Raw genomic sequence first — 25088 nt, forward strand, 5'->3', positions numbered from 1 at the left:
CATTAGATTAAAAGCTAAATGTTAATACCTGTGGAGGAAAATAATCTAGCGTTGGCTCAGTGGCCGCCCGGCTGTCAGAGGGGATATCGGCGAGTCAGAGCGAGGAGAAAAAGCACCAGGAGAAGAAGAAGAGAGGCCCCACTTACTGCTCCTGACAGAGAAATTGACATGGAAAGCCAACACTTAGCGCCTCCCTCCTCCATCACTCTCCCTCCATTCCTCTCCCCCTCTATCTCCCTCTGATGGATGACCTTTACAGTACATATGACTCATCTTCTCGGCTCACTGGGCAAGAGAGCATGTTAGAGAGGGAGCGAGCCGGTGGTGGCGGTGCTGGCCGGGCCGCCGCTTCCTCCTCCATCTGATCACCAGGTGGTTGGTTCACACAACACAATGGCGTGTTACTAGGTGGGAACGGGACAGGTGGACGTGGTAAAACATGGAATTAACAATCCAGATTCGATGATATCTGTCCATTATTTGTCCAATCATCATGAGCATTTACGTCCAGGAGAATCCACGTCTTTGTGCTTTAGCCGCAGCGCTAATCGAACGCGCTGCCAAAGCCTTCTCCACTGATTCAGATGGCTCTTCAGCTCATCTTCGCTGCATTCACACCTGGATTTCGCGTGACTTTTATCTGCCGAGCCGCATTCAGATCGCCCGTAAAGCATCCGAGTGCCAGGTGGACAGGCTTTATGAGACCATCGGATCGGTGAGAAAGACGCTCTGCGTCCTCGAGCGACAACTGGCAGACGGATCACCTCGCAACTGTTTCCAAACCGCGACGACTGAGCCAGCACACAATGTCTGGCACGCCGGCGCTGGACCGAGCTCAACTTCCAGCCAAACTCTCAACTTCTTGGACTCCGCGCCGCAGCCGAAACCCTCCGTCTCGTCTGCGTCCAGATCATTCCTCCCATGAATCCAAGAAGAATCTATGAAGGATGTTGCGTTTAATGCCGGAGGAGCTTCACGACACCCAGAGTTTTAACGACTGACAGTATGTTAATTATATCTATATAATGTCTTTTTGTGATGAATCACTCACCCCTCAAGTATTTTCCAGAGAGTTGTCAAGGACTGCCTAAATGCTCCTTTAAACAATTAACTGCAACACAATGAGAGCTGAAGGGGCTGCACTTGTCCTTCACATTCAGGCGTGAGTCTACAGAAAAGAAGCGTGTACCTTTGCCAAACAGAAAACAATCGCAGCCACTTCAAGCAGTGGTTGACGGAAACTTTTCTCTCAGGCTCTCTTTTATCGTTCAACCTTCATCATTTTTTTTGTGCTCAACCGAATGCAAAACAACTTTTAGCTAAATTTGCGCAATTAAGTGCATCGACATGACAGAGACGTGCAGCAGACAACATGTCATATGATCTAGTTTGTGCCAAGCGTGTGAAGGCTCTCAGAGATTCAGATTTCTAAAAAGAAATCTTGTGACTGCTGCAGCCGATCCTGTAATCCAGACAGTCTTTTCTCTGTGCCTTGAATACAGGAAGTGTTGGGGCCTTTAACGGAAAGAACATGAGAGAACCTCAGCTCCCCGGTTTCATCCAGTCTCCATCCATCCATGACCTGGATCTCACCCTCCATCCCTCATCCCTTCATCCTCCCCTTCCTAAATCCTTCCTTCCATGAAACATCACGAAAACATCGACACAACAGTCTTTAAACGTAACACTGGGCAGAATGTGGTGACATTTTCTGGACAGCTCAGGGGGAAAACGTCTCAACCCACCTGGTTTTCAGAGCTCTGACAGTCACTTTTGTCCTTTTTTTTGGAGGACTGACCCTCTGAGTGGCTTTGCTGATCTCCCACTCTCACTTTTTAAACACTCACATACAAGCAGCCGTGTGTGTGTGTGTGTGTGTGTGTGTGTGTGTGTGTGTGTGTGTGTGTGTGTGTGTGTGTGTGTGTGTGTGTGTGTGTGTGTGTGTGTGTGTGTGTGTGCATCCCGTGCAGCCCGCTGGCTTGGCGCTGCAGCCAAGGCCAGGCGGCTCGGCAGCCGGGCAGCGGGGGCTCTCACGGGGGAAACGCTCAGGCTTCTCCTCCGCTAACATTCCACTTAGAGGAAGTGTCCTCCATTATCACTGGAGGGAGGACAAACAGTCCAAGCGCTGGAGGAGAAAACCTTGAGCTTTCAATCGTGCTCCCCGCCTCCTCACTTCGCCTGTACAACAGTCTCTCTGTAAGACGCTCGAGGTTGTTCATCGTGTTCACATTGCGGCTGCTTCTCCTGGATCCGTCTCCTCTGGAAGCCATGACAAAGAAGTGCCGCTTTGTGTGGAAAATATTGGTAAAACACACAGCGAATCTGACCCTGGAAGAAGACAGTGGGTCCAGGAAAATAAGGGCGCAGCTCAGAGCTGTGCGAGTTTCTGTCTCCGCTAAAGTTACTGAAAAGGTTCTGAAATATCTGACATGAGTGAGATCTCCATCTGCTATTCACTCCAATTTTGTTAATTTTATGATTTCACTCAGAATCAGCTGCTCGTTTCACACTGCATTTCAAGTTATCATCACCAGCCGCTCTGTAAACTAAAGGCACGCCTGTGCTGAGGCTGCAAACGTTCTGCAGTTTGCATATGAATCCATATCTGCATCAAACACAGCGATTCTAGGACAAATAATGCGTGACTCATGAGTAACAGCATTTAAATGCGCACGTCAGATTTTGCAGGGTTGCTTGGAGCCGACATGTGAGCTGCGATGCATTCGAGTTCGTTAAAAAGGCGAGAAACCCCACAACAAATGAAGAGTGTGACAGAAGCATCTCGTCTTCTTCTGAGCTTTCGACCGCGTAGCCGCACTGTGGAGCTTCACTGTAAAAATTAAATGTTTTATGAGGAAGGAAACGCATTCAGCATGTTTGCCAGAGCTGGAGGACACACACAGCGCGTTGAGGTGAGTAACACTGATTGATGCCACAATGTTTGCCTGTGTAAAGGAAGCTCCACGGGGCAGCTTTAACTTCCTGGACGGAGTCATAATCATTTCACTGCACGGACAGATTTTTTTCATTTGCATTAACCACTTCGAGCCTGAATCCAAGCATGAATAATTGACTGTGCATTGACGTGACTCAGTCTGAGTTACATCCTGAGAGGAAAACAGAACAGATACAGATGAAAAGTCTCACATCAGCTGGGAAGCGCTTTCATCCAAAGTGACGCCCGCCCGGTCGAGCGGGCCGGTATCTTTACCGCCGGATCCCAGAGAGAAGCCTGACCTCACAGGTACTGAGGAGCAGGCTCGACAAAATGTACGTTCAGGACGCATTAACTCTCACTTCACTCGGCTTCACATGAGCGAAAAGGCAGGAGACGAATGACAGGTGAGGAAATCATCTTTAAATACAGTGTGTGGCCGTCTGGATGTTTTACATCTTCTACGATTTATCTGGCAGTTAAATAAGCGAATCATTCCACCTGGTGAATCATGGAAAAAGCACTCTGTTATGCACCTTTTTACTGTGCAAAAGCTATTTTTTGCATTGACAACATCATATCAAATAATCACTAACTCAAAACCAAAACTAAAAATCAGCTTTTTTTGTTGCTTGACAATCAATCAAAAGACATATTTTATCCATATTTTTAAGCCGGTCAAGACTTTGGCCACTTTTCACCTCCACAAACACATCTCATGCCTGCAGCCTCTCGCTGCGAAGGCCACATCAGACGAACCGCCGACAGCTCACATCCCGGTATCAATGCGGCCTGCGGGCACCGCAGCCTGATGGGTAAATCCACGATAAGAGAGTCTTTCACATCCAGACGTTATCCTCGCCGGACAAGCCATCTTGTCCCACGGCTCCTAATTACGATCCAGGCGGGAAAAAAATCTGCCAAAGTGATAAATTCCAGGAGGTGACACCTGTGACTGTAGCGCAGGTGGAGCTGGGTGGAGATTAAAGACAAGCTTTTTGTGCTGCACTTATCCTAATACTACAACTAATAACAATATTAACAAGATAATTAATAATAAACTCTCGGTGGGAGACGATGGCTCAGCTTTGGAGGGATGTCAGGTGACTTTGACAGGAGGGGTGCTGAACAGCGGCGGCCCCCTCAGGAGCCCGAGCGATAGAATCTAGATTGTAAATAAAGGGCAGCCTGAGGCTTTAAAAAAAAAAAAAAAAAGCCAGGGAGGCGGCCGGTGGGTAAACTGGCATTAAGCTGCCAGCACCCACTCAGAAGCTACATCAGCGGGACAGATTCAGAGGATAAGAGGGAGATATTCCTCCTCCCTGGAGCCCACAGGCCTGGCTTTCACCTGCAGGGCAGAGCCGTTACTCAGGGACTGAGAGTCAGCAACAGGTACGGGATGAAGGAGCTCAAACTTAATACGTTTCTGTGTGGAAGGAAGACAGACAGGCAGAGAGGAAACTGGGTCCCCGGGCGGCGCCGCCAGCTGGCAGCCCACCGCTCCTGGTCTGCTGCGGAGGAAGGACTTTCCAGGATGGGTTAAAAGTTAAAAAATAATTTCACTGATGCATGGCATGTGCATGTTGTGTAGCTGTTGTGATTAATAAAGTCTTATCTTATCTTGTTAGCTAGCTACAGCCAGTGGTGTTGCTAGGGTCTCAGGACTCCAAGCAAGAAATCCCTGGGGCCCCCACCCCACCTGTGCACGCTGCAAAACTTTGGTTTTTGCACACATAAATGCACAATTTTTGGGACTAATAGATTAGTGGTTCTCAAAGTGAGGTCCAGTGACCAGCAGAGGTCCCTGAAAGCCCAGGTCTATCAATAATCATTGTTGGAAATAAGTGGCCAGGGGCTCCAAGCGACTGACCTCAAGCCCCGCCCCTGGCTACAGCTAATGTCTGCGCTGTGAATCAGGTCTGACGTCCCTGAGGTCTCTACGTCCAGTGTCTCTGCACCAGCGTCTCCAGAGCAGACGCCGCACGTTTGCTGCGCCTCAACAATGAATTCATTCTGATTCCTGGGCAGAGCTGAGGGCTGACCTTCCAAACTGCGAGTGCAATTTTTCAGATTACATCTTCAGAGACTTTCACTGGTCGTTAGGCTGCAATGAACAAAGTCAAGTAGGTGAGACAACCAAAACGCAATCACTGCGGCGGGTCCATAATTCCCCTATAATCATGACGGGGACAATAAAGCGTCTCGTTGTTTAGAAAACAGATGCAGTTCCTCGTGTCTCTCCTCCCTCCGTTCATGCATTTACAATTCAGAGTTTTTCACAACAAGTGCCTGAAAACAAGAGCTCGGAATCAATGAAACTCAACGACAAAGTTTAAACGACTTTATGAGTCGTGATTAACGAACAGACTAAATGTGCAAAATCTCAGATTCTCATAGGGAGAGTTTTTAAACTTTGCCACAATTCAGCCAGGGTGGACAAAATAACAGGAACACCTGTGTAGGGTGCATGGCCCTGCAGAAAGCACCACCAAGTTACCGTGGTAACACACCAGGCTGTACTGTGCCTGTGATCCGTCAATCATCGTGACTGTCCGAATCATAACACGCCTGCATGTTTTGTCTGGACGTCGTTCTTTTAAAGGGAATCACGTGCAGGAGCTTCGCTTCAGAGCCGACTGGTGTTTGATTCCCGGGAAGCTTCTGGTTTCAATCTGCCCTTCGGCGAGCAAGTCCTCTTATGTGATCTGACACTGAGCCGCTCTGTCACTCACACACACACACACACACACACACACACACACACACACACACACACACACACACACACACACACACACACACACACACACACACACACACACACACACACACACTCAACACAAACAGTACACTAGTACTAGTAAGACAAACACACTGAACAGGAAACACTTCGGATTTCACATCAACACTTGACTTGCGGGCGTTTGTGATCATCGTTCCAGCATTACCATGATATGATATTATGGGATGTTCTGGCGTTCTGAGTGAAAATATATTTCCCTCATTAACACATAAGCTCTTAAAGAGCTCATCTGAGGAGCTCCATCTGGCGCGGCGTGAAAACAAATTCTCTGTTTTGAAGGTTGCAGTTCGACGGAAAGCATTTGTGAACATGAACAAAGGACGAAACACAAAACCACGATGTGACCACGCCGCCCGAGACGGCGCAGACTCCCACCGTGCTCGCTTCAGCCGCGCACATACGCACTTTCCTTGGACATTTTGCTCACTTCGCCCTCTTCAGATAACCTGGAGGTCCTCATTGCTCACGCCTCTCGCCCGACCACACGTCTTTTTAGCGATGTCACCTCGTTCCCAGATCAACATGAGACTCGAGTCACGATAAACTGGAATTATCCTTTAAGTCTATAAAGGTTGTGAAAATGTGCTGAAGGTGGATCCATCAAGTCTGATTCAGGGTTACGGTTCTATTAATGTTATTCTATTTTCACTTTTCTACACATATCATTTAAAAAACATCCAATGTTTAAGCTTCTTGTGCGTTTATTCGTGCATAACTTTCTATATGACTATGAAAAGAAAGCGTCCACAGGTCGGCAGATCTGTCTGATGCTGCATCTCAGGCGCCTCATTTTCATTCAGGTGGCTCTGAATGCTGTGTGGTTTTCCTCTGGAGTGGTGTGTGTGTGTGTGTGTTTGTGTGTGTGTGTGTGTGTTTGTAGGAGATAGAGAGAGAGCAGCCTTGAAAGTCGGACGCAGACCTGGAGCCCAAGGTGACCTCATTACCAACATTTGTTCCGCTTGTCGCTGCAAATCACACACTGTGTCCGTCAAGATCCGGCGAACGCCGCGCAGCCACGGCGGCCGGTAAACCGCCCGTCCCCGCGGCGGGGGAGAGCAGAGCTGATGCTTCCTGATCCGTGACCCTGGAGAAAATCGCCAATATCGCGTTCACATTCGGACAGGCTGAGAAAATCTGAGGGTCTCCATCGAGGCCGAACGTGGACGGCGGCGGAAATGTAAACGTGACCCGGCGGCTGACCTCATTTAACAGGTTTGATCTCAGGGTATTAAAGGGAAGTTTATGTAGCATGTAGGCAGTTCCTCCCTGATCTCGTGACCCCTAAAATGTCTGCTGGGCAGAATATCGACGCGACCTGTGCAACAACTTGCAAACAATGCAAGTTTACATTTCCATCAGGATGCTGTGGAGGAGTCAGCATGTCAGAGGTGTCAGCATCTCGCCGTCTGCAATGAGGAAGATAGCTCACCCTGATAACTGCAAATTTACTCTTCGCATTCATGTCATTTAGCTGACACGCTTTAGGAAACTTTAAAAGAGCATCAGGCTGCCTGGTGGCAACTCTGCCCCGAGTAGAGCCTCGCAGGCTGCACAGAAAAGACCTCACACCTAAAAGACTCGACAGGTTTGTCAGAAAAGCCCAAATCACAAAAATGACTCGCGGTTTTTCTGATCTGCCTCCTCAACGGTGACAGTTTAGGCATATAAAACCACTTGGTTAAGAGTAAATAAAAAAAGATTTATGGATGAAAACTAAAGCATTTGATTGGCCAAGCTTGTCTGGGGTCTTGAAGGAAGCTCAAACGGCTGTCACTTTGACAAAAATATGTGTGGAAACAAAGAAATGAATGACAAATGCAGCATTTCTATATATGACAAGATAAATCTCAACAGAGTCAAACTAAATCCACTTCTGCTACAACGCAGGAAACCCATGTGCGCTCGTGTGTGTGTGTGTGTGTGTGTGTGCGCGCGCTGCTGTTGGAGGCGGCTGGTGGTGGCAGCAGCCAGTTAACTGGTGAACATATCTGCCTTGGCAGAGCCATTATGCAGGAGCTGGTCCCATGCCAGCAAGCAGTGGAGCGAGAGAGAGTGTGTGTGTGTGTGTGTGTGTGTGTGTGTGTGAAAAGACAGTAAGCCATAATAAGAGTGTTGAAAATGTGTGTTTATGTGCATTTCTGTGTGTGTGTCTGTCAGGCAGCTCTGTCTCTCAGCAGCTGGTCGTCGGGGAGGCTGTGGCCTGGTCACGCATCCGGAGGAATGCGGCTTCGGTGGTGGATCCAAATATCTGTCTCACGCGCGCGCACACACGTGCACTTCCTCCAGCTGATGCATTATGGAGGCTGACGCCGACTCTTTTCCAGGAGACTGAGCTCTGTTCTTCCTCTGCTCCTTGAATCTGTGCGCTGCAGTCGGCTCTCCATGAGGCGACGTGGAGCACGCGAGTTAACCCACCGAGGCTGCCGGTTCAAATCCCACTGAGACCCAAACGCAGTGCAGAAACCACAGTATCTGCTGACAGACATCCTCATCCCTCCCCCCCGTTTAGTCCCAAGCCTCTAACGTCATATCTGACATTTCATCAAGGTCTAACAAGCATGCAAGGATTTTTTTCTGTTCAAACAAAATCAAGTTTCTTTTATCAGCTTCACAATTTCATTAGCCCCCGTTGCTCGTTGGAGGCCACATGAAGGCCAGTCCAGGCAGACGTTGGGTAACACGAACACCTGAGGAGGTCTGAGCATCTAACTCACAGCGTTAGCATCTGAAATGTGCACGCCAGTGTTTCTGTGAGCTAAAGCTTTCATCAAAAGAGACCGACTGAAGCGGCTGACAGAGTGAGTCACCCACCTACATCGCTCCCTATTCACACCCGTCAGTCCGTCATACTTTTAATGGATCTGATTTGAATAAAAATCCTGAATATTATTTGTCACTGACTGACTGACAGAGGAAAAAGTGACCACCTCGCCCACAGATTTAAAAAAATGTGTTACAGTGCTGTGTTTACTATTTTTTGCCGTTTAAATGGAACGGCCCTGTCAGACCCCTCCTCCCCCCCGTTTAATCAAAGTCATCGTGTGAGAGACATCAAGCTACGTTAAAAATGAACAAACCTAAAAGTCCACAGCCGTGCTTGAAGCCCTGCGAGGTTGGAATTATCCTTAGGTCGCAGAAAACAAAATGGTTGGATGGATGAAATACAGAGAAACGGCTGGGTGTAGTGATGCTCGCTGAGCTAACGTTAGCATCAGAATGCTAATAGGCGTTAATGCTAGCACTGCAGCTTATCACATGCTCACTGAAAACAAGCTCACGCTGCCAGTGATCTTCTAATTAATGGCGAACTACAAGGACTCTGCAGCTCGCTCTGCAGTGTGTTTTCACCGTCCGGTCAGCCTACAGCGACTCTGACCTCCGGTGTGGACGTCGCTGTCCTCAGAACAGCTGCCCAGTCAGCAGCACAGTTATAGTGAGGAGCTGAAAGGACAGCAGGCGGCCAGACTGAGACATTCAGTGGACAGTGGCTGCATGACGAGGACGGGGAAAAGACAGCAATGCTGCTGTTTATTGGCTGGTTTGTAATATAAACCAGTGAAACCAGAAAGCGTTTAGTGAATCAGCTCACGTATATTGTGATTATAGCCACGTTAGTATTTACAGCTAGCAAATCCTGGTTCTGGTCCGATCCTTTGCTAAGACCTGGTGCGGCACCGACTGTCTCAAAGGTGATTAGCATGTAGCATTTAGCATCTTCATCTTACTTTTTCAGGTACCTTGTCATGTAATTTCCACCTTTTCGCACTCTCATCATTCAGGTCGGTGTTGGCTTGTTAAATATTTAAAACCATGATCTTTCCATGATAATACCTGGGTGACATTACATTTCCTCCAGAACCTATTAGCCAAAGCAAATAAGCTGCACATGGATGTAACAGACAGAAGCCATCGCTGAGCACGAGGACCAGACGGATCCTCGCTGCAGACACAGAAGAAAACTGGAATCCTTTTAAACCCAAACTATATTATTTTCAAAAGGCTGCTTTATATGAGTTCCTTATGGTGCAGCACGGTATGAAAACACACTCTAAGCTTCTTTTCAATCGAAAGTGGAGTGACATCTTACAGGAAAAAGCCACACCTGTCCTGATCGCAGGTAACACACAGTGAAGCCACCCGGAGCGGCTCCACGTGATCCTGGCCTGACAGCACGCAGAAATTCACCCCCTTCATCCTGTCGGAGTAATCTACACAAAATGAAGCGAATCTCCAGCAAAGTCATGATTCTGTTCAATATTCACGCCTAGAAACAAGGCAGCGGCCTATTAAAGCGAGCTTCAAACGAAGCCGCTTATCTTTTTAATTAGGCCGCAGGTTGAGAGCGAGCGATACTGCGCTCTGAGCTGATGTATGTGTAATGTGGAACAGTATTGATTGTGGGGAGAAGACGACGAGGAGGCCCATTCAAGGCGCTGGCTCCGCGAACTGTTCAATACCGGCGCTAATAAATAATATCAAAGGCAAAACCTGGCTAAAGGTGGATGAGATGAAATCTCTTTATAATGCAAAACCCAGAGGAGAAGAGAGGAGGGGGGGGTGGCAGATATTTCTTTTAGCAGGCAGCCAGGGCGACAGGATATTGCAGGGAGTGTGCAGCTGAAGAAACAAATAACCCGTCTTTCATCAGTCGCAGATTAAAACAGCAACAGAAAGAGGGAGAGAAAAAAGATCCCTAATTATATTCTCTGGAGTCGGTGGGTTTTTTCTGACAGTTTTGACACAGCTAATATGCTTTTCTGTGAATCCCCCCCCCCACCCACACATACACACAACAGCAGCACCATCACCCTCCACCTTGCCAGGTTATCTAGGTCTAATAGGCAATATAAGAAGCTATTTACACTTCAAGGTGCTAATGCAACACTTTCCTCAATCTTATTACCGTTGCGCTGATTTTCTCACCTGTGTGTCAACAAGTAGAATTAGACAAAGTGTTTGGACAGCAATATCCCCGACATCAACCCCCCCACCAACACCGCCACCGCCCTCCACTTTCCAGGCAAGTTAGCACCCAGTCCTTTGCTGGTCTATTACGGCGTTGACTTTGCTGCATGTCAGAGATGTGATTTAAGAGATGCGAAGTGGGCGCTGGTTTTTCTAACAATAGCAGCTTTTCTACATTTTAAATAAGCTTTAAACATGCAAGACGACACAGTACGTGTACAGTTACTTCATGGTGCATGCATGTGGCGGTGTGCAATGAAAACAAACGTCCATTTAAGTAACTTCACTCAGAGAGAAGTGTCTCGGTAGAAAAGTAGCTCTCCAAAAAGTGTTTTGTCTGAAACGTTTTTTGAGTTTTTTTGATTCACTGCTGTTCCTTTAAGACGTGAGAACAGTTTTATGTAACCGTGCTCCTGCAAAATGCATTCAGTTAAACGATCGCAGAAAGCACAACATCTGGGTTAAAACTGGACTAAAACTGATTGAAATGTGACATTTTTGTTGCACGTAATTCAGATTTAAAACGACTATGTGTCAACATGCAGTAAGAAGCTGCTTCACACTGAAACAAACTTTCACGTTCAGCCAAATTTTCCTGCTAACCCGGATGTCTAAACATCAGGTCGTGCAGGGAGAAGCCACCAAAATCTGTTTTTGTTCTTCAAAAACCCGAAACTCTCTCCCTGTAGGCTGAACGTACAGGGTTGGTAACTCAGTCCTTTGCAGGAAACAGTAGCTGAAAATCCTGAAAGCTCTCCTCCAGTGTCTTCACTTGCGTTTGAGCCAGAATACAATCAAACAGAAGGCGCTTCCATGGAAATATGATCATTATTGGAGTTTGTCCCTGCGACACAAAATCCTTGCAGCCACATTTTGGGGACACTTCTGTTTGGAAGGCGCTGAGCATACGTGCGGACAATAAAACACTTTTTTTCCACTTTGACAACTTCTCACGATTGGACTCAACTGGCTGAGTTCACACCCACTGTTCTCCAGTAACGAGGACGCTGTGTTTTACAAGCGCGAGCCAACGGGGGTGAGTGCTTCATGTGAAAAAGACAGATTTTGGGTTTGGTGTGCCTTTAACTTCTGCTGAGCTTCCTGCTTGAAAGGCAGGATCAGCCTTTAAAACAGCACCAGTGTTTGGTTAAATCCTCACGCTAACAGCGAGTCTGCCGAGGTGTCATCTCTTTCAATTGACGGACATCTCACTGCAGAACAAATATCACTTCAGCTTCAGGTGTTTTATCACTTCTGGCCAAGAATTACAACGCGATGACAAATTTAACACGATGCATAATTCATTCCTTCCATCACTCTGACAGGCAAATGCAACCTTCTCAGTTTCCTGACAGATCTGCACTTGCCCTTTGCAGCAGGGAAATACTCTGCACATTAACATGAAATGAGCGCGGCGATGTACATTCTTCAGCTCTGTGGCCAAACAGGTACGTCCGCCGCAGACAGACGCCTGGAAAAATACTGAGAGGGCGACTCGGTTGAATCTGTGTTTGATTAATATTCATAGTTTATCACGAAGAGGACAGGAGGTCACTTCACATTTGATGCATTTATCCAGAGTTCATCTGGAAACCCTTACGCGGCGTGAGTCAGCTGAAATAAGAGCGATACTGGTAACTGGTACTGGTAACACCGCACATTTGTGGAGCATCCCTTATTTTGGGCAAACAACAGATTTGGACTCGTTTCATTAAAGCTGCCATGTGCTTCATTTTTATCAGATTTTCACTCTGCCTACGGCCAAAATAATACTGTGTGGAACATGTGCCCGCAACCACAGCGGCACAAACACGAGTTCCAAATGATAATTCTTAGGATTTTGTATGAATTTGTGAAAATATTTAATGTGCAACTTCTCGCCAAACCCTGCTCTGCTGCAGCCATTACAGGCGTAAAGGTCCAGGTCTGCTGCTCTCCAGGCCACACAGGTGGATGTGGACAGGTGGGGTCTGCTGTGCTTACAACATCCACCACATGTGGCACAATGAAGTGCTGTCCTGCAGCATCTCATGGGTTTAGCTACTCTCTAAGATGTCTGTTAGCTTGATAAGTACATTTTATTTACTCTTTTGATTGATTTTCAGGGACCAGATGTTGTTATGATGTCAGACCTTCATGCTGCAGCACGGCGGGGGAAAATGTTTACACATCTGACCACTGCAAGATGAGATTTTGTCCCATTAAGGAACATAAAGCATGAATATGAATGAGAAGAAATACATCTTTCAACTGTTAAAGTGTTCATTTGAACAGAACTGCTGCTGACAAATAAACTCAACAAGCTTAAACTGTGTAATAACCTGATCTGTACTTTCTCTGCGCTCTTATTGGCTCTCTTGTCAAATAAATGGCTAAAGTCGCTCTGGATGGAAGTTCATTGTTCTCCTTAGAAAGTGCACAGCTTCTTCTTGCATTAAACCTGAGACCTTCCTGTTACAAAGCAATCTTTGATCATATGACCACACCGACTACACACTCCAACCCTCTGTAACCTCTCTGCCGAGTCGCGCTCGGCTGGAAACACCTCGTCGGCGGCGCTGCAGTTTGAAGTCCCCAGAATGCAAATTGAAAATTAAGGTGCACTTCCTTAATCTGCTGTTCTAATCCAGCTCCAAAAAGGAGGTAAAAAACAAGAAAAAAGAAGAGGAAAATCCGTAGGAAGGGCTACATTAATTATACACAAAAAGAAGAACTACAAAAGAGGGCCTGGTCTTTGAAGATACTGAGCGCTAAATGTCACCCGCAGCCTTTGAAGCTCTCGACTGCCTTTGTCTCTCACTTCTCCTCTACATGAAACACGGTGCAGGAGACAGACACAGCCAGCAACGGTGAGGGACATTTCAACTTGGGAGTACACACCCTTAAAAAGAAGAAAGATGCCGTATAAAAGGAAGGCGCGCTCCACTTGTGCAGGTACGAACTTGAGCGCTACGTCGACGAGCGTCCGTCAGAGTGTTAAATACTGCAGAACAACTCTCAGAATAATTCATTTTCCACTCTGATGTGAAATTTACAGAAGCAGATACACTGTTTAAACACATCTATTTGTCCCGGTCACACTGCTGCAGGAAAACATTGATAATTCATAGACGACCGTACATCCTGCTCAGAGAGGACCAACGGTGTCCGAGAGCATCCAGAGTTCAAACATTTACATTATTCAAGATTTACTCTCATTCAAATACGCTGTTTGTTATTGGCTAAGAATAAATATTTTCATTTTATCCACCCAAATTAAGGTGAACATGAAGGTCCCCTGACATCGCCTGCAAATAAAATCTTTAAATATTTCAGTTTAGTTTCCGGTGTGTGATTTCTGTCTTCCTCTTGCCTTAAAAATAATTGCAATGTGAGATGTGACAATGATCAAAATGGCCCAAAAGACCCACAAATGTACAACAATTTGACTTAAAGAATGCCAAAAGCTAAAACTTTCCCATGTTTGTGTCATAATTTTGCTCTTTTGAGTATCACAGCAGTATTTATACATTAAAAACTCAAATCAATGTAAATCATTTATGGTTTTGCGTCTTTTAAGGTAACGTGATCCACTCAATCAGCCTGGCATGACATTTATTTTCAGAGATATGAACTGCTGATAGCTTAACGCCTGCATTTTACCGGATGTTTCACAGACTGTATTCTAGCGCAGTGCTTCAGGGAATCTCTCTCATGTCAGCAGCGACTTGCCAATACTCAGCCAACCTCAAACCTGTCTATAAAAACGACTCACAGACGCAGTTTCATAGATTTTCTAAAGGGTCAGTACTCCCTACAGGATGTGCTCAGTGGAGTTTTAATAGATGTTAAAGAAAAGGAAATTTGGGACTATTTTCTGTGGCGGATGAATACAGATTTCCCATGAACATGTCCATCAGCTGGTTGGTTGAGTCCCACATGTCACTCAGTGTGACGCTGTGGCTCATTCATGTGTTTTTAATAGATATATCAGCTCTCAGAGACAAGAGGGTCAATGGATGGATGGATCAATCAACCTATCGCTGATAAGACAATATCAAACATCAGCAGACTTGTCCTTCAACAAAGGGACGACACCAGCCCACTGCATCCGCCATGTCATCCACTTGAAGGCATCACATGAGCCAGGCTTCCTATGAAGGATAAACAGGATACTGAGCTTCACTGAGTGTGAGTTTAGTCCCTGAGGGCTGCAGAAGAATAACAGAAGAAGAAGAAGAAGACGGCAGACAACAACAGTCAGTCAGAAACAAGAACAACACATCCCGGTTTATCAGGGAGGCTGAGCCAAGGCCTCTCGGGGTTTCACTTCGTCATCGTCACAGATTCTTCTCTCTCGGTGCAGTTTGCAGAAGTTTGAAAAAACCAAAACCGAGACGTTCGTATCTGGGCAGAACCACAGGTCATCTGATGAAACTGTGGTGTCACGGCTGCGCAGCAGCTCCATTGTGTTCAGGTGGATATCTGGAAAAATGCAAAAATAAACCCCCCGAAATGATCCTCCTGGCTAAAAACGACTCGAGGGAAGGAGAAAACATGGTTAGAATTTGGATGACCTGACCCTTTAAAAGGTCTCATGATTACCATTTAAAGACAGTGATTAGACCACTGCCAAAACACCAGAAATACTTCCACCCACCAGAAACAATTTAGAGAAATACGCAGAGCCTGGATAATCTGTTTTACACTATTTCTGTCCTGATAATGGTGCACAAGGCTGTTTACAGGAGAGACGGGCTGTGCGCGCTCAAATCCAAATGAAAAACCAGCCTCAGACAGATTCGGTAAACTATCAGCTCTATCCGGGCTCAGTTCTTAAAATATTGATCTAATTATCTCACATCAAAGTGTGATTCCAAACTCATCTCAAACCGGTCCTTAATAGGCGGCTCCGTCCTCGCCCTGCTCTACTTTCCACCCCGCGAAGCCACATCTTCGTCAGTCATTCTGCTCTTTTCTGCTCTCTCCTCGGCAGTCTCTCCTCATCCACCCTCTTTCTTTGCAAGGAAAAAGAAATCATGAGAAAGGAGGCTGAGAGGAGGGAGGCAGACCGCAAGAACAAGGCTGGGGGGAGAGGAATCGGTGGGGGGGTGGTGCACTTGAGCGCAGTTGTAATCAAGGCCTGTGTGCTCAAGAGGGGCCAATCAATCCAGCTGTCTACTTCTACATCTCATCAGGCATCTTGAAGACGGCTAAAAATGAGTCGCCGGGTCCAGGCAGCCTCCTCGGGCTGCTGAGAGAGCGAGCAACAGGCGGCTTCGGTCAGGAGTCTGTAATAACTGCAGCAGAGGACACGACCGTCCGTCAGGCTGGTTTCCTGCTGAGGGGGAAGTGTTTACCGCCGCGGCTCGGCGTTAGTGATGTCACCGTAAGCACTCACAGTGACCTGAAAATCCTCAGAAATCGACATGAACTTTGGTGAATGCTGACAAACATATCTGCGCCAGCGACTGCTGACCTTTGAGGGAGTGGAAGGTGATCGCATTAGCCACTCTGCCAAATGTGAAGCCACATCTCCACAGCTTTCCCCATCGCATCGATTTGACCGACGCAGGACGAGCAGCCGCGGCCAGAATAACAACTGATGGCGATCCACATAACAAGCATACATCACAAAACTAACAGCACCATCTAATTTGCAAGCTTACTGTTGAAATTTGTATCCTTTTGTTTAAGGAAATTTATAATTAGTAACTTGACTTTGCGTCCAATACGTTCCCAGTTATTACCAGGATGTGCAGACTTCTGTCCTCAGCATGCAGGTTAATGCAACTCTTTGGTTTTACCTCCAGCAAGTGGTGACACACACACATGCACACACACACGCCTGAATGACATGCTGGACATCGTCTTGCTGGGTAAGGCCACTTTCCCATTTCCTGGCGTGGCAACTCTCCAGAAATCTGCAGCCTGGATTTGGCCCATGCAGGCTACTGTACTTCCTTGCTCTGCCTGAATGACATGTCCAGTGTGTACTCATCAGCTGGTGCACGTCGGAGGAGTCACTACTCCTCAGCACGGCTGACGATGACGATGCAGTCCAGGACCTTCTCAGCGGCGCAGCGTACGGTGCGTCTGTTCTATCTGCAGCCACCTTCGCACGCTCTTCATGCAGACCGACGAGCTGTCGCAAAGTGAACCTCCAAACTGTTTTTGCACCGGCGTTCCCAGGACGAATCTCTGCACATTTAATGAGCTTGGCGGTAGAAGGAGGCCCAACGTTGGGACAACACTGCTTACAAATGACAGTCTGCAGAGATGCACGCATGCATATTTAGTTTTAAAGTCACCGGTGGGATCGCGGTGTACTGAAGCTGTATTTCAAACTCACGGCTGTATCTGTTTCCCTTTGAACATCTATAATTTTCACATAACTTGCATCACCACCATTCTGCAAAATATAGTGAGACTGTCTTTGAAAAGTTACACAAGGTAAATACTATAACAGTGATTCAAAAGACAAGAGTGGAAGCAGATATGAGCCTTGAACAGTCAACACACAGAAAGCCTCTTCAGCGCCTCCATGTCCTCTGAGTCTCTCAATATTTCAATAACTGTACTTTCATGATATTACAGGTATCATGTGTCATATTTGGTGCCAGCGAGGAAGCTTAAAAAAACTGCGGGATGAAGATGTGATAATTAGGAGCAGTCATCACACAGACATGGTCATTAAATCTGAGGATATTAAGGAAATTCTGTGAGATGATTTTACTCCCATCCACTGCAGTTTAAAAAATGTATCTTAAATTATTCAATCTTCGTGCTAACAAGTTTTGGGGAGGTCAAGGTTCTTTCGTTCAGTTGGGATTACAAAGTTAGTGGGATATGAATTATAGGTAATGCAGTAGGATTTAAATTAGATCCTAAATAAAATATGAAGCTAAGAGGCACCTTGACACTGTCCCGTCATTTCGAATGTAAAAGATAGAGCTATTATGGGCCTGTTCACATAAAAATTAAAAAGACGTGTTGGTCCTAATGCATGTGTATGTTTGATGTGCGTGTGTGAGGCCAAATCCTTTTTCTTTGTCAGCTACACAAACAGCACAAATGACAAATGGTGGCTGGAAAGTGTGAGAGCTGCAGCAGAGTTTAACACTCCCACCTCTCACGTACAGCAGAAATGTCGCAGCACAACCGACGGAAGCCCTCTCCACTACAGCTCGGCGGATGGGGGAATGATGCAAAAGTGATGCAAGCGCGAAGCCAGCTTCGCTACAAGGTGGCCATCTGGGAGAGGTCTGCCAACCCCGCAGCAAACGTCAGGAGCTCAGGCCAACGCGCAGAGATCCTGCCAGCTGCAGGAGTGGGAGAGAGGGGTTGGCAGCGCCAGCGGGCCGGTGCCAGCGCCGGGGAAATCAGGCCGGCTGCTTGGCTGAGTGGCTGGCAGGATGGCTGCGCGCTTGGCTCGGGGATCACGTTGCACCGCTGTGCAAACTCGAGCTCGGCACAACACCTGTGTCCCCCGCCCTCGCTCCGATCCCTCCCCTTCGCTCGGCGGCAGGACTCGCAGATGCTCGCAAAGCTCCAGAGGACAGCGCGCAGCTCCCCGCTCTCTCTGAAGTCAGACCAAAATAACCACAGGTGACTCTGGATCAGCGGGGGGAGGGGGGGGAGGGTGGGTGCTGGCTTTTTAAAGCTCGGATGAGGCATCTTGCAATTCACAAAACGCCTCCAGCTCTGCTTTGACGACAGGCGAGGAGATAAAAACGCGGCGCGGTGTCACAGCAAATTGCATCACTAAACACCAGCACGCCCCTCGTCTCTGTTGCCCCCCCCCCCTTTTTGATTCCTTTCTTTAGCAACAGGTGAGAGAAACTTCTAGAATCGATGAGCCTTCGGCATGCGATGAAAACTGATTAGCAGGTGAACTGAAATGAAGTTAACTCAAATGGATTTGCCTGCTCCTGAAGGGCACAGAGAGACTGCTGGACGGATCCCAACGCCAGAGCCGCTTCCAATGCAATCACTCCAGCAATCAATGGGAACAATTAGAGGAGTTCCACGCAGCGACAGCGATGACACAAAATCAGTCAGCGCTGTGACTAACGACAGCCTGCACGGACAGGCCGTCAAATATGGCCATAAAAGATTTCTTCGACTGTGCGTTTCGCTGAACGAAACACCTGAGCGATGAGAAATGATAATGCGAGGAGCTGAAATTCAAAGGTTTGAGTCATTTACTCGTCTAAATAAGAAGTTAAGACTGCACTTCTGTGTTTTTACACTTAATGTAAGTGCAAGACAACAGAAAGGGCTCCTCTGAGAGACAGCTGATGTCAAGACGGCGTGACAAAGTTGACAATTTCCAGGCATGCAATTTACAGAGGAACGCTAATGGCGACGACGACGAAGACGATGATGATGACGGCCTTTGAAAGCCAGCGCTGGGGAAGCAATCTGCAGCTCTGCGAGATAACTTTAAATTGTCCATAATCACAGGATCTGAGTGCATATAGGCTGGCAAAGTCACGCAAAGACATCTAGCAGTGTAGCTGCAGCGGTGGCTGTGTGGCGAACTCGTACACAGAGATAACAATTTGAGCACATTACTCAGGCATAATTACGCATACATTTCCTCGCTTTGTTATGACACACGAACACATGCAGCGAGCCGGCGCTGCGAGGCTGCGCTGCAGGCTGAGGTCCGAGGGCCTGCACATCAATAACGGGGAGAAGTGAGGTAGATGAAACACATTACTTTGACCTAAAGAGCTCGGTAATTACATTTGGCATTTTGACAAGTGTTTAGCTGCAGTGAAGGTCAGTCCTGTCAGCGGACGAGATCTATGCTAATCCACTCAGACGGAAGAAAACGAGGAGACGAAAAGTCGAGGGAAGGAAAGAAAAGGCCCAGACGCAACTGATGCCTTTGTGAAAGTAACTTAAACCCTTCCTCCGCCCGGTCATCAGGGTCTGCTTTGAAGCTCTGTGACAGAAAGATATGAGCTGTCAGGAAGATGTCGGCCATTGCTTCCTAAATAACAAACAAGTCAAACTTCTTACTGAATCATTGCTGCAAAGTCCAGATGACTGAAATGCACAGACCAGGAGCAACACTAGACTGCTCGGGTGTTTCAATCACTGACAAAGACTTACCGCAGGATGTGACGTGGTGAAGAGGTCACGAGAGAAGATGAAGAAGATCATTAAAATCCTTCAGTCAACTCTAAAATGCACAGGCTGAACGGGTTAATGTGGCTTAAAGCATTTCATACAGAAGTGAGCTGAATGTACAGAAGACGGACAATTTCCATGTTTTTAATCCTTTGTGATTTAAAGGAAGGCAGTTCCCAGGTGTGTGTAGCCGACAATGCTAAGCCACGATCGTTACCTAAAGCTGAAAACAGCCACGTCAATGTTTGAACTTTTCTAGATTTTTTACATTTAAGATAAAATTAGTGACGTGCCAGGAAAACTTTAAGAAGCTCTTCTTTGATTGATATGTGAAAAAAAAGTGATTCGCCATTAATTAGCATGTAAATTAGTCATTCACTGGTGTCCCCTCTCCAGGGGGACAATGTCTTTTTAACTTATTAAACTGATAGTGACCTCTGCACCAGGAAATTATTTACATGTCAACACACAAATCAAACTTCAGATGCAGCATTGACTCAGTGAGCAAGCAGCCATTGTCCTCCTCTAACAAAGACGGGGTAGTTTAACTCGAGACGAGGCCGCGATGCTAAGAAAGACGGACTCTGACACTGACCAACTGTCCTAACCGTCCATAATCCCCAGAGTGGACAGCTTTTGGGCATGTGTGAGTAACTGTCTCCACGCTGAGAGCCATGATTAGCATGTATGCAAAAACAAGTGCTGGTGGGATAAAGAGGCAGAAGTCAGAGGAACAGACGGTGCAGGGACGAGGACGTCTCAGCTGCTCTCCTGCTTTAAGTGCTAATTGAGCCGCCCGCTGTCCTGACCCTGACCCCCGGCCTATTCACGGGCTCCCGTTCTCACGGCCGTGACGCACCGCTGGAAGTAGCCTCCGGGTCCCCCGCCCACCCTCCACCGGACAATGAGGGTCACCACCTCGCTGCCCACCATCTTGACATCCACCCCCACGTTTGACAATGGCCCCCGGTGGCCCCGGAGTTGCTCACAATGGACGGGCGCACGTGACAGAAGCGGTAACGCGGCTTCTTAAAATGCAGCACCAGGTCCGGCCGGCCTGGCTGCATTAATCGGACCCCTCGCCCCCCCGGAGGCCGGGTCACAATCGATCCGGTGTAAGAAGGAGGAAGATGAGGAGGGTTTAACTGAACTCCTGTGAGACCGCATTCAGAGCTGAATCATTTTTTCTATCAAATAAGAAAATTAGACTATTCAGCCACATTAAAGTGCTTCACTCTGTGCTTCTACTCTTCCACATTTACGACTGACAACAGTAGATTTTTCAGAAAAACAGATGATCTGCTTGTAAAATCTGATCCATCCGACAGTAACGTGTAACATGAGCTCCACCTTCATCGCCTACGGCATTAAAACACGTATCACTGAATAAAATTCTTCATTAAACGCTCTAAAAAGGGCAAACATGCCAGAATTAGCACTTTTATTTCTAACACTGAATAATTACAGTAATAACAACAAATAAGATGGATAGAATAAAATAAAAAGATGAATAATACAACATGTATGTACATAATTAATAAACGAACTGATTGAATGAACTGCCTACGTTAAGTCTGTTAAGAGCTGTTAAATTTGCTTTATAATTTGGGGCTAAATGTACTTATTATAATTATAATTATTTCATTGTATTATTGCCACTAGACTCACTTCTTCATATGCGACGCAGCTACACAACAGAACACGTGTGAAACAAAGATGGCGACGTTGTTACATTGTTACAATAAGAGATGTTCTCAGAATTGCATTTTGGATTTTCATCTTTTATTCTGTATTCTCTGACTTTCTTTGCATGTTCTCAGTTGTCTGCTTCTGGTTTTTAGAAACTTTCGGTTTATAATCCAGTTCAGTTCAACAGCACCGCTGATGCAGCCTCCAGAACGAGCACTTTAAAGGCTGCGAATCCCCCCTCCGCCACCGTGCACGGCTCAGTGTTCCACCGTGGCTCCGGCATGTCCTGCTGATGTATTTGCAGAGATTAAATCAAATAAAACTGAATTATTTTTAACACGCTGCCAAAAGCATTCCACCAAAACGCACAAGTTTGTGACAGAGGAGATGGACGTCCGGTCTCTCCCGCTCGCTGCTGAGCGGCTATAAATGATGATAAAACGACGTCGTTACAATGGCCGTGTAAAGCTTAATGTTTCAGAAAAGCACTATAAACCCCGGCCTGGGGGGGGTAATGCACGCTTTGGGATGGATTGATATTCTAGTTGAATATGACAAACGACACTTTAAAGACGGCCCGCCCACACTATTGCACTTTAGCTGAGAGGACGCCATATTTCATTTCGAGCACGTTCTGTCAAATGTTTGCATTAATAACAATCGAGGCTCATCCGTGACCCCGCGGAGCCGGCGGGAGCGGCGGGCGGGAAATGAGAACGCCAACAATAGCACTTAAAAACAGGAGAGGAGCCGTTGCATAATCAGCACGGAGTGTGTGTGTGTGTGTGTGTGTGTGTGTGTGTGTGTGTGTGGGTGAGGAGGTGGGGTTGCAATTATCAAGCAGGGATGAGATGTTGGGGGAAGTTATTTGGAGGATGTGTGTGTGTGTGTGTGTGTGTGTGTGTGTGTGTGTGTGTGTGTGTGTGTGTGTGTGTGTGTGTGTGCGTGTGTGTGTGTGTGTGTGTGTGTGCGTGGATCTGGAATCAGGCCGAGGGAATATCAGGAAAACTCTCTCTCTCTCTGGACTGACAGCTCGGCTCATGGCAAACACTCCTCCTCTCTTTATTCCCCACTTCATCAACACCCTTGCCTCATTACTGTGAGTCACAGTGTGGCGCACGCACGCACGCGCACACACACACACACACACACACACACACACACACACACACACACACACACACACACACACACACACAGTCGCAGCACACCTTCACAGTGTGTTTCCTGCTGGATTGCGCTCTGAGAGATTATAACAGGGATGTGACAGAGCAGGCTGAACTGAGTCATTTTGATTTGGAGGATCTTAAAACAGAATCACTGAAGAATCGTCTTCACTTTCTTCAGACAGAACAAAAAAAGAAAAAAAAGGTCCCGGTCCTGCTTTTGATCCTACTCCCAACATGACGCTTACAAGGAACATAAATTCGTCATTCTGCTGGATTTATCTGCTTCGCGTGACCACCAAGAACGCAGAGTCCTCCAGCTCACACAAACCAGGACGAGCTTTCAAAAACAGGTCCTGATCATGGTGGGAAGCAGGAGTGCACGCAAACACGCTCATACCTCAACGACTTCACAGGCCAATGACTCCCAAAACGGAGCGTGAGCGTTGTCAAAGTGACCGCAGGAGAGCGCCGACATGAGGTGATGGATGGCGCCATTCTGCACTTAACGCTGTCAAACAGTTTGCTTTGGTTTTGTCACTTCAGCCTCAGTCCAGCTGCCTTTTTAAAGCATTTAGAAGCTCACCATAAACTTTCGCACACCAATATGGACGAAACATTTCCAAATATGACCTCCTTTCATTAGTTCGATTCAGGCAGTGATTGAATGATTTTTCCTCCACGTCACAGAATCAAGCTGACGTGCAGCATGCGTGTCAGCTGTGGCCTCTAACTGGAAAAACACACTCGGTTTTGGGGGTGTGGACCTGGATCAGCACAGTGTGGGTCAGATCTCCAGTCCGGCCTCAGTCCGGAGGCACTGCTGGGCTACCTGCGGCACTGGCTAACACACTCAGCAGAGGAAAGCGGCGCCGTGTTGACTTCTTTAATGTGATGCATTTCCTGGTGAGAGAATTTGAAACTTTGAGGTCTAAAGTGCGAACAAATGGAGACGTCTGAAATGTCTCTTTTGGTCCTTTTTGGTTAAACTTGTTCAGCATTGAGCCTCCTTGTTGCGTTTCGGCCTTAAACTCGGGTCGTCTTGTTAAATCAAGCTGCCTGGTTAGCTGTGTACCTACTCTTCCCTCTTCCAGTTCCTCATCAGACTTTTCACATTTGCATTAATGAACTGACTCGTTTCCCAAACACAACACATTTCTGGTGTCTCTTCTTTTCTGCGATGTTTTTTTAGGCACGCATCCAACCCTCCAATGGATTTCCACCGAGGAGCCAAACATGGCCGCTCGGAGATTTGTGACACAATCCTGCTGGCGTCCCTTCAAAATGGGCCAAACACTTGCCCAAACCGAGCACGGAGGGGTGGAAAAACTCGCCATGGAGCGCCAGTGTGGGTATGGCAGAACACACATGTAACCGAGGAGTCATAAGTTTTGAAAAATGTTCATCTGGGGTCTCAGGTGCAGCAGCGAGCCCCTGATAATGGCCTGTCTTCTTCTCTGTCAGTGTACAGACAACATTACTCAGACGAGGAACACCTACCAGCCACGTTGATCACATCTGCGGTGCTGACGTTCTGAGCGTTGGGGCTCACTTTGAAGGTCACGGCGGGGCCCACCACCCTGTAAAACACACACACACACACACACACACAGTGAGGAGCTTCACAAAAGACACCCTCAGAATCTATTTTCCCTGGCGGCGAGGTGTTTTTCAGACGGAGGGAGAAAAGGAGCACTGCTCATTAAAGCTCAGCCATACGTGGCGCCTGGGAAAAAAAAAAAAAGCTTTAACCTGTGGCGATCCTTTAGGCTGCTGCAATCCCCATCACCACTGCCAGATAACCTCCTGAATCTCAATGTAATGCGCCCGGCGGCATTTAAGCACGCTGGGAAATGAAGAGAAGGGGGTCGGGCACGAGAGGATTGTGGTCATCAACAAGAGGACGCTCCGATACGTGATCCTCAGATGAGCGAGCGCGTTTCCAGCGGCCGAGCTTACGATACATTTACATTTTGATTCGACGCACGGTGATTGCAGCGCACGCTGTGGTGATGGATGTAAATTGAGGGTGACAGAAAGCGGGGCAGCGAGAAAAGGCGAGAAGACAGACAACGTGGACAGAGAGGGGACAGAAAGACAGCTGTATTGCTTTTCTAGGTGCTTTGGAAGGAGCTTTTTCCTCCTGTTCATCCAACATTCATGCCAATAAAGCACCGTGAATTGAAACACTGAGGCAGCGACGGCGAGGAGCTGGGTGGTCAGAGGCAGAGCGGAGTCTCCCGATGTGATTAACCTTTTGTTTTTCCTGCTGTAATTCAGACTAAAGGCCCAGCAGGAAGATATATTACCGGGTTCCCCCCCAGGAAGCATTGTGCACCGCTATAGGAAGTGACTGCGACTGTAACACCATTATAAAATATGGAGACATCATTAATGGAGCAGGTCCTAT

General features: G+C 47.2%; 1 protein-coding gene across 2 annotated transcripts in view; it reads right to left on the reverse strand.

Annotated features, from left to right (window-relative positions):
- The window catches only part of LOC139338435 (receptor-type tyrosine-protein phosphatase N2-like), a 174030-nt gene that overhangs the window by 90402 nt on the left and 58540 nt on the right, over nucleotides 1-25088 (reverse strand). For both annotated transcript variants that reach the window (XM_070973425.1, XM_070973426.1), the window contains exon 11: nucleotides 24179-24258. In XM_070973425.1, the coding sequence (XP_070829526.1) occupies nucleotides 24179-24258 (80 nt within the window). The remainder of the gene's footprint in view (nucleotides 1-24178; nucleotides 24259-25088) is intronic.

The sequence above is a fragment of the Chaetodon trifascialis genome, chromosome 11 (assembly GCF_039877785.1).
Source record: "Chaetodon trifascialis isolate fChaTrf1 chromosome 11, fChaTrf1.hap1, whole genome shotgun sequence".
Taxonomy (NCBI): Eukaryota; Metazoa; Chordata; class Actinopteri; order Chaetodontiformes; family Chaetodontidae; genus Chaetodon; species Chaetodon trifascialis.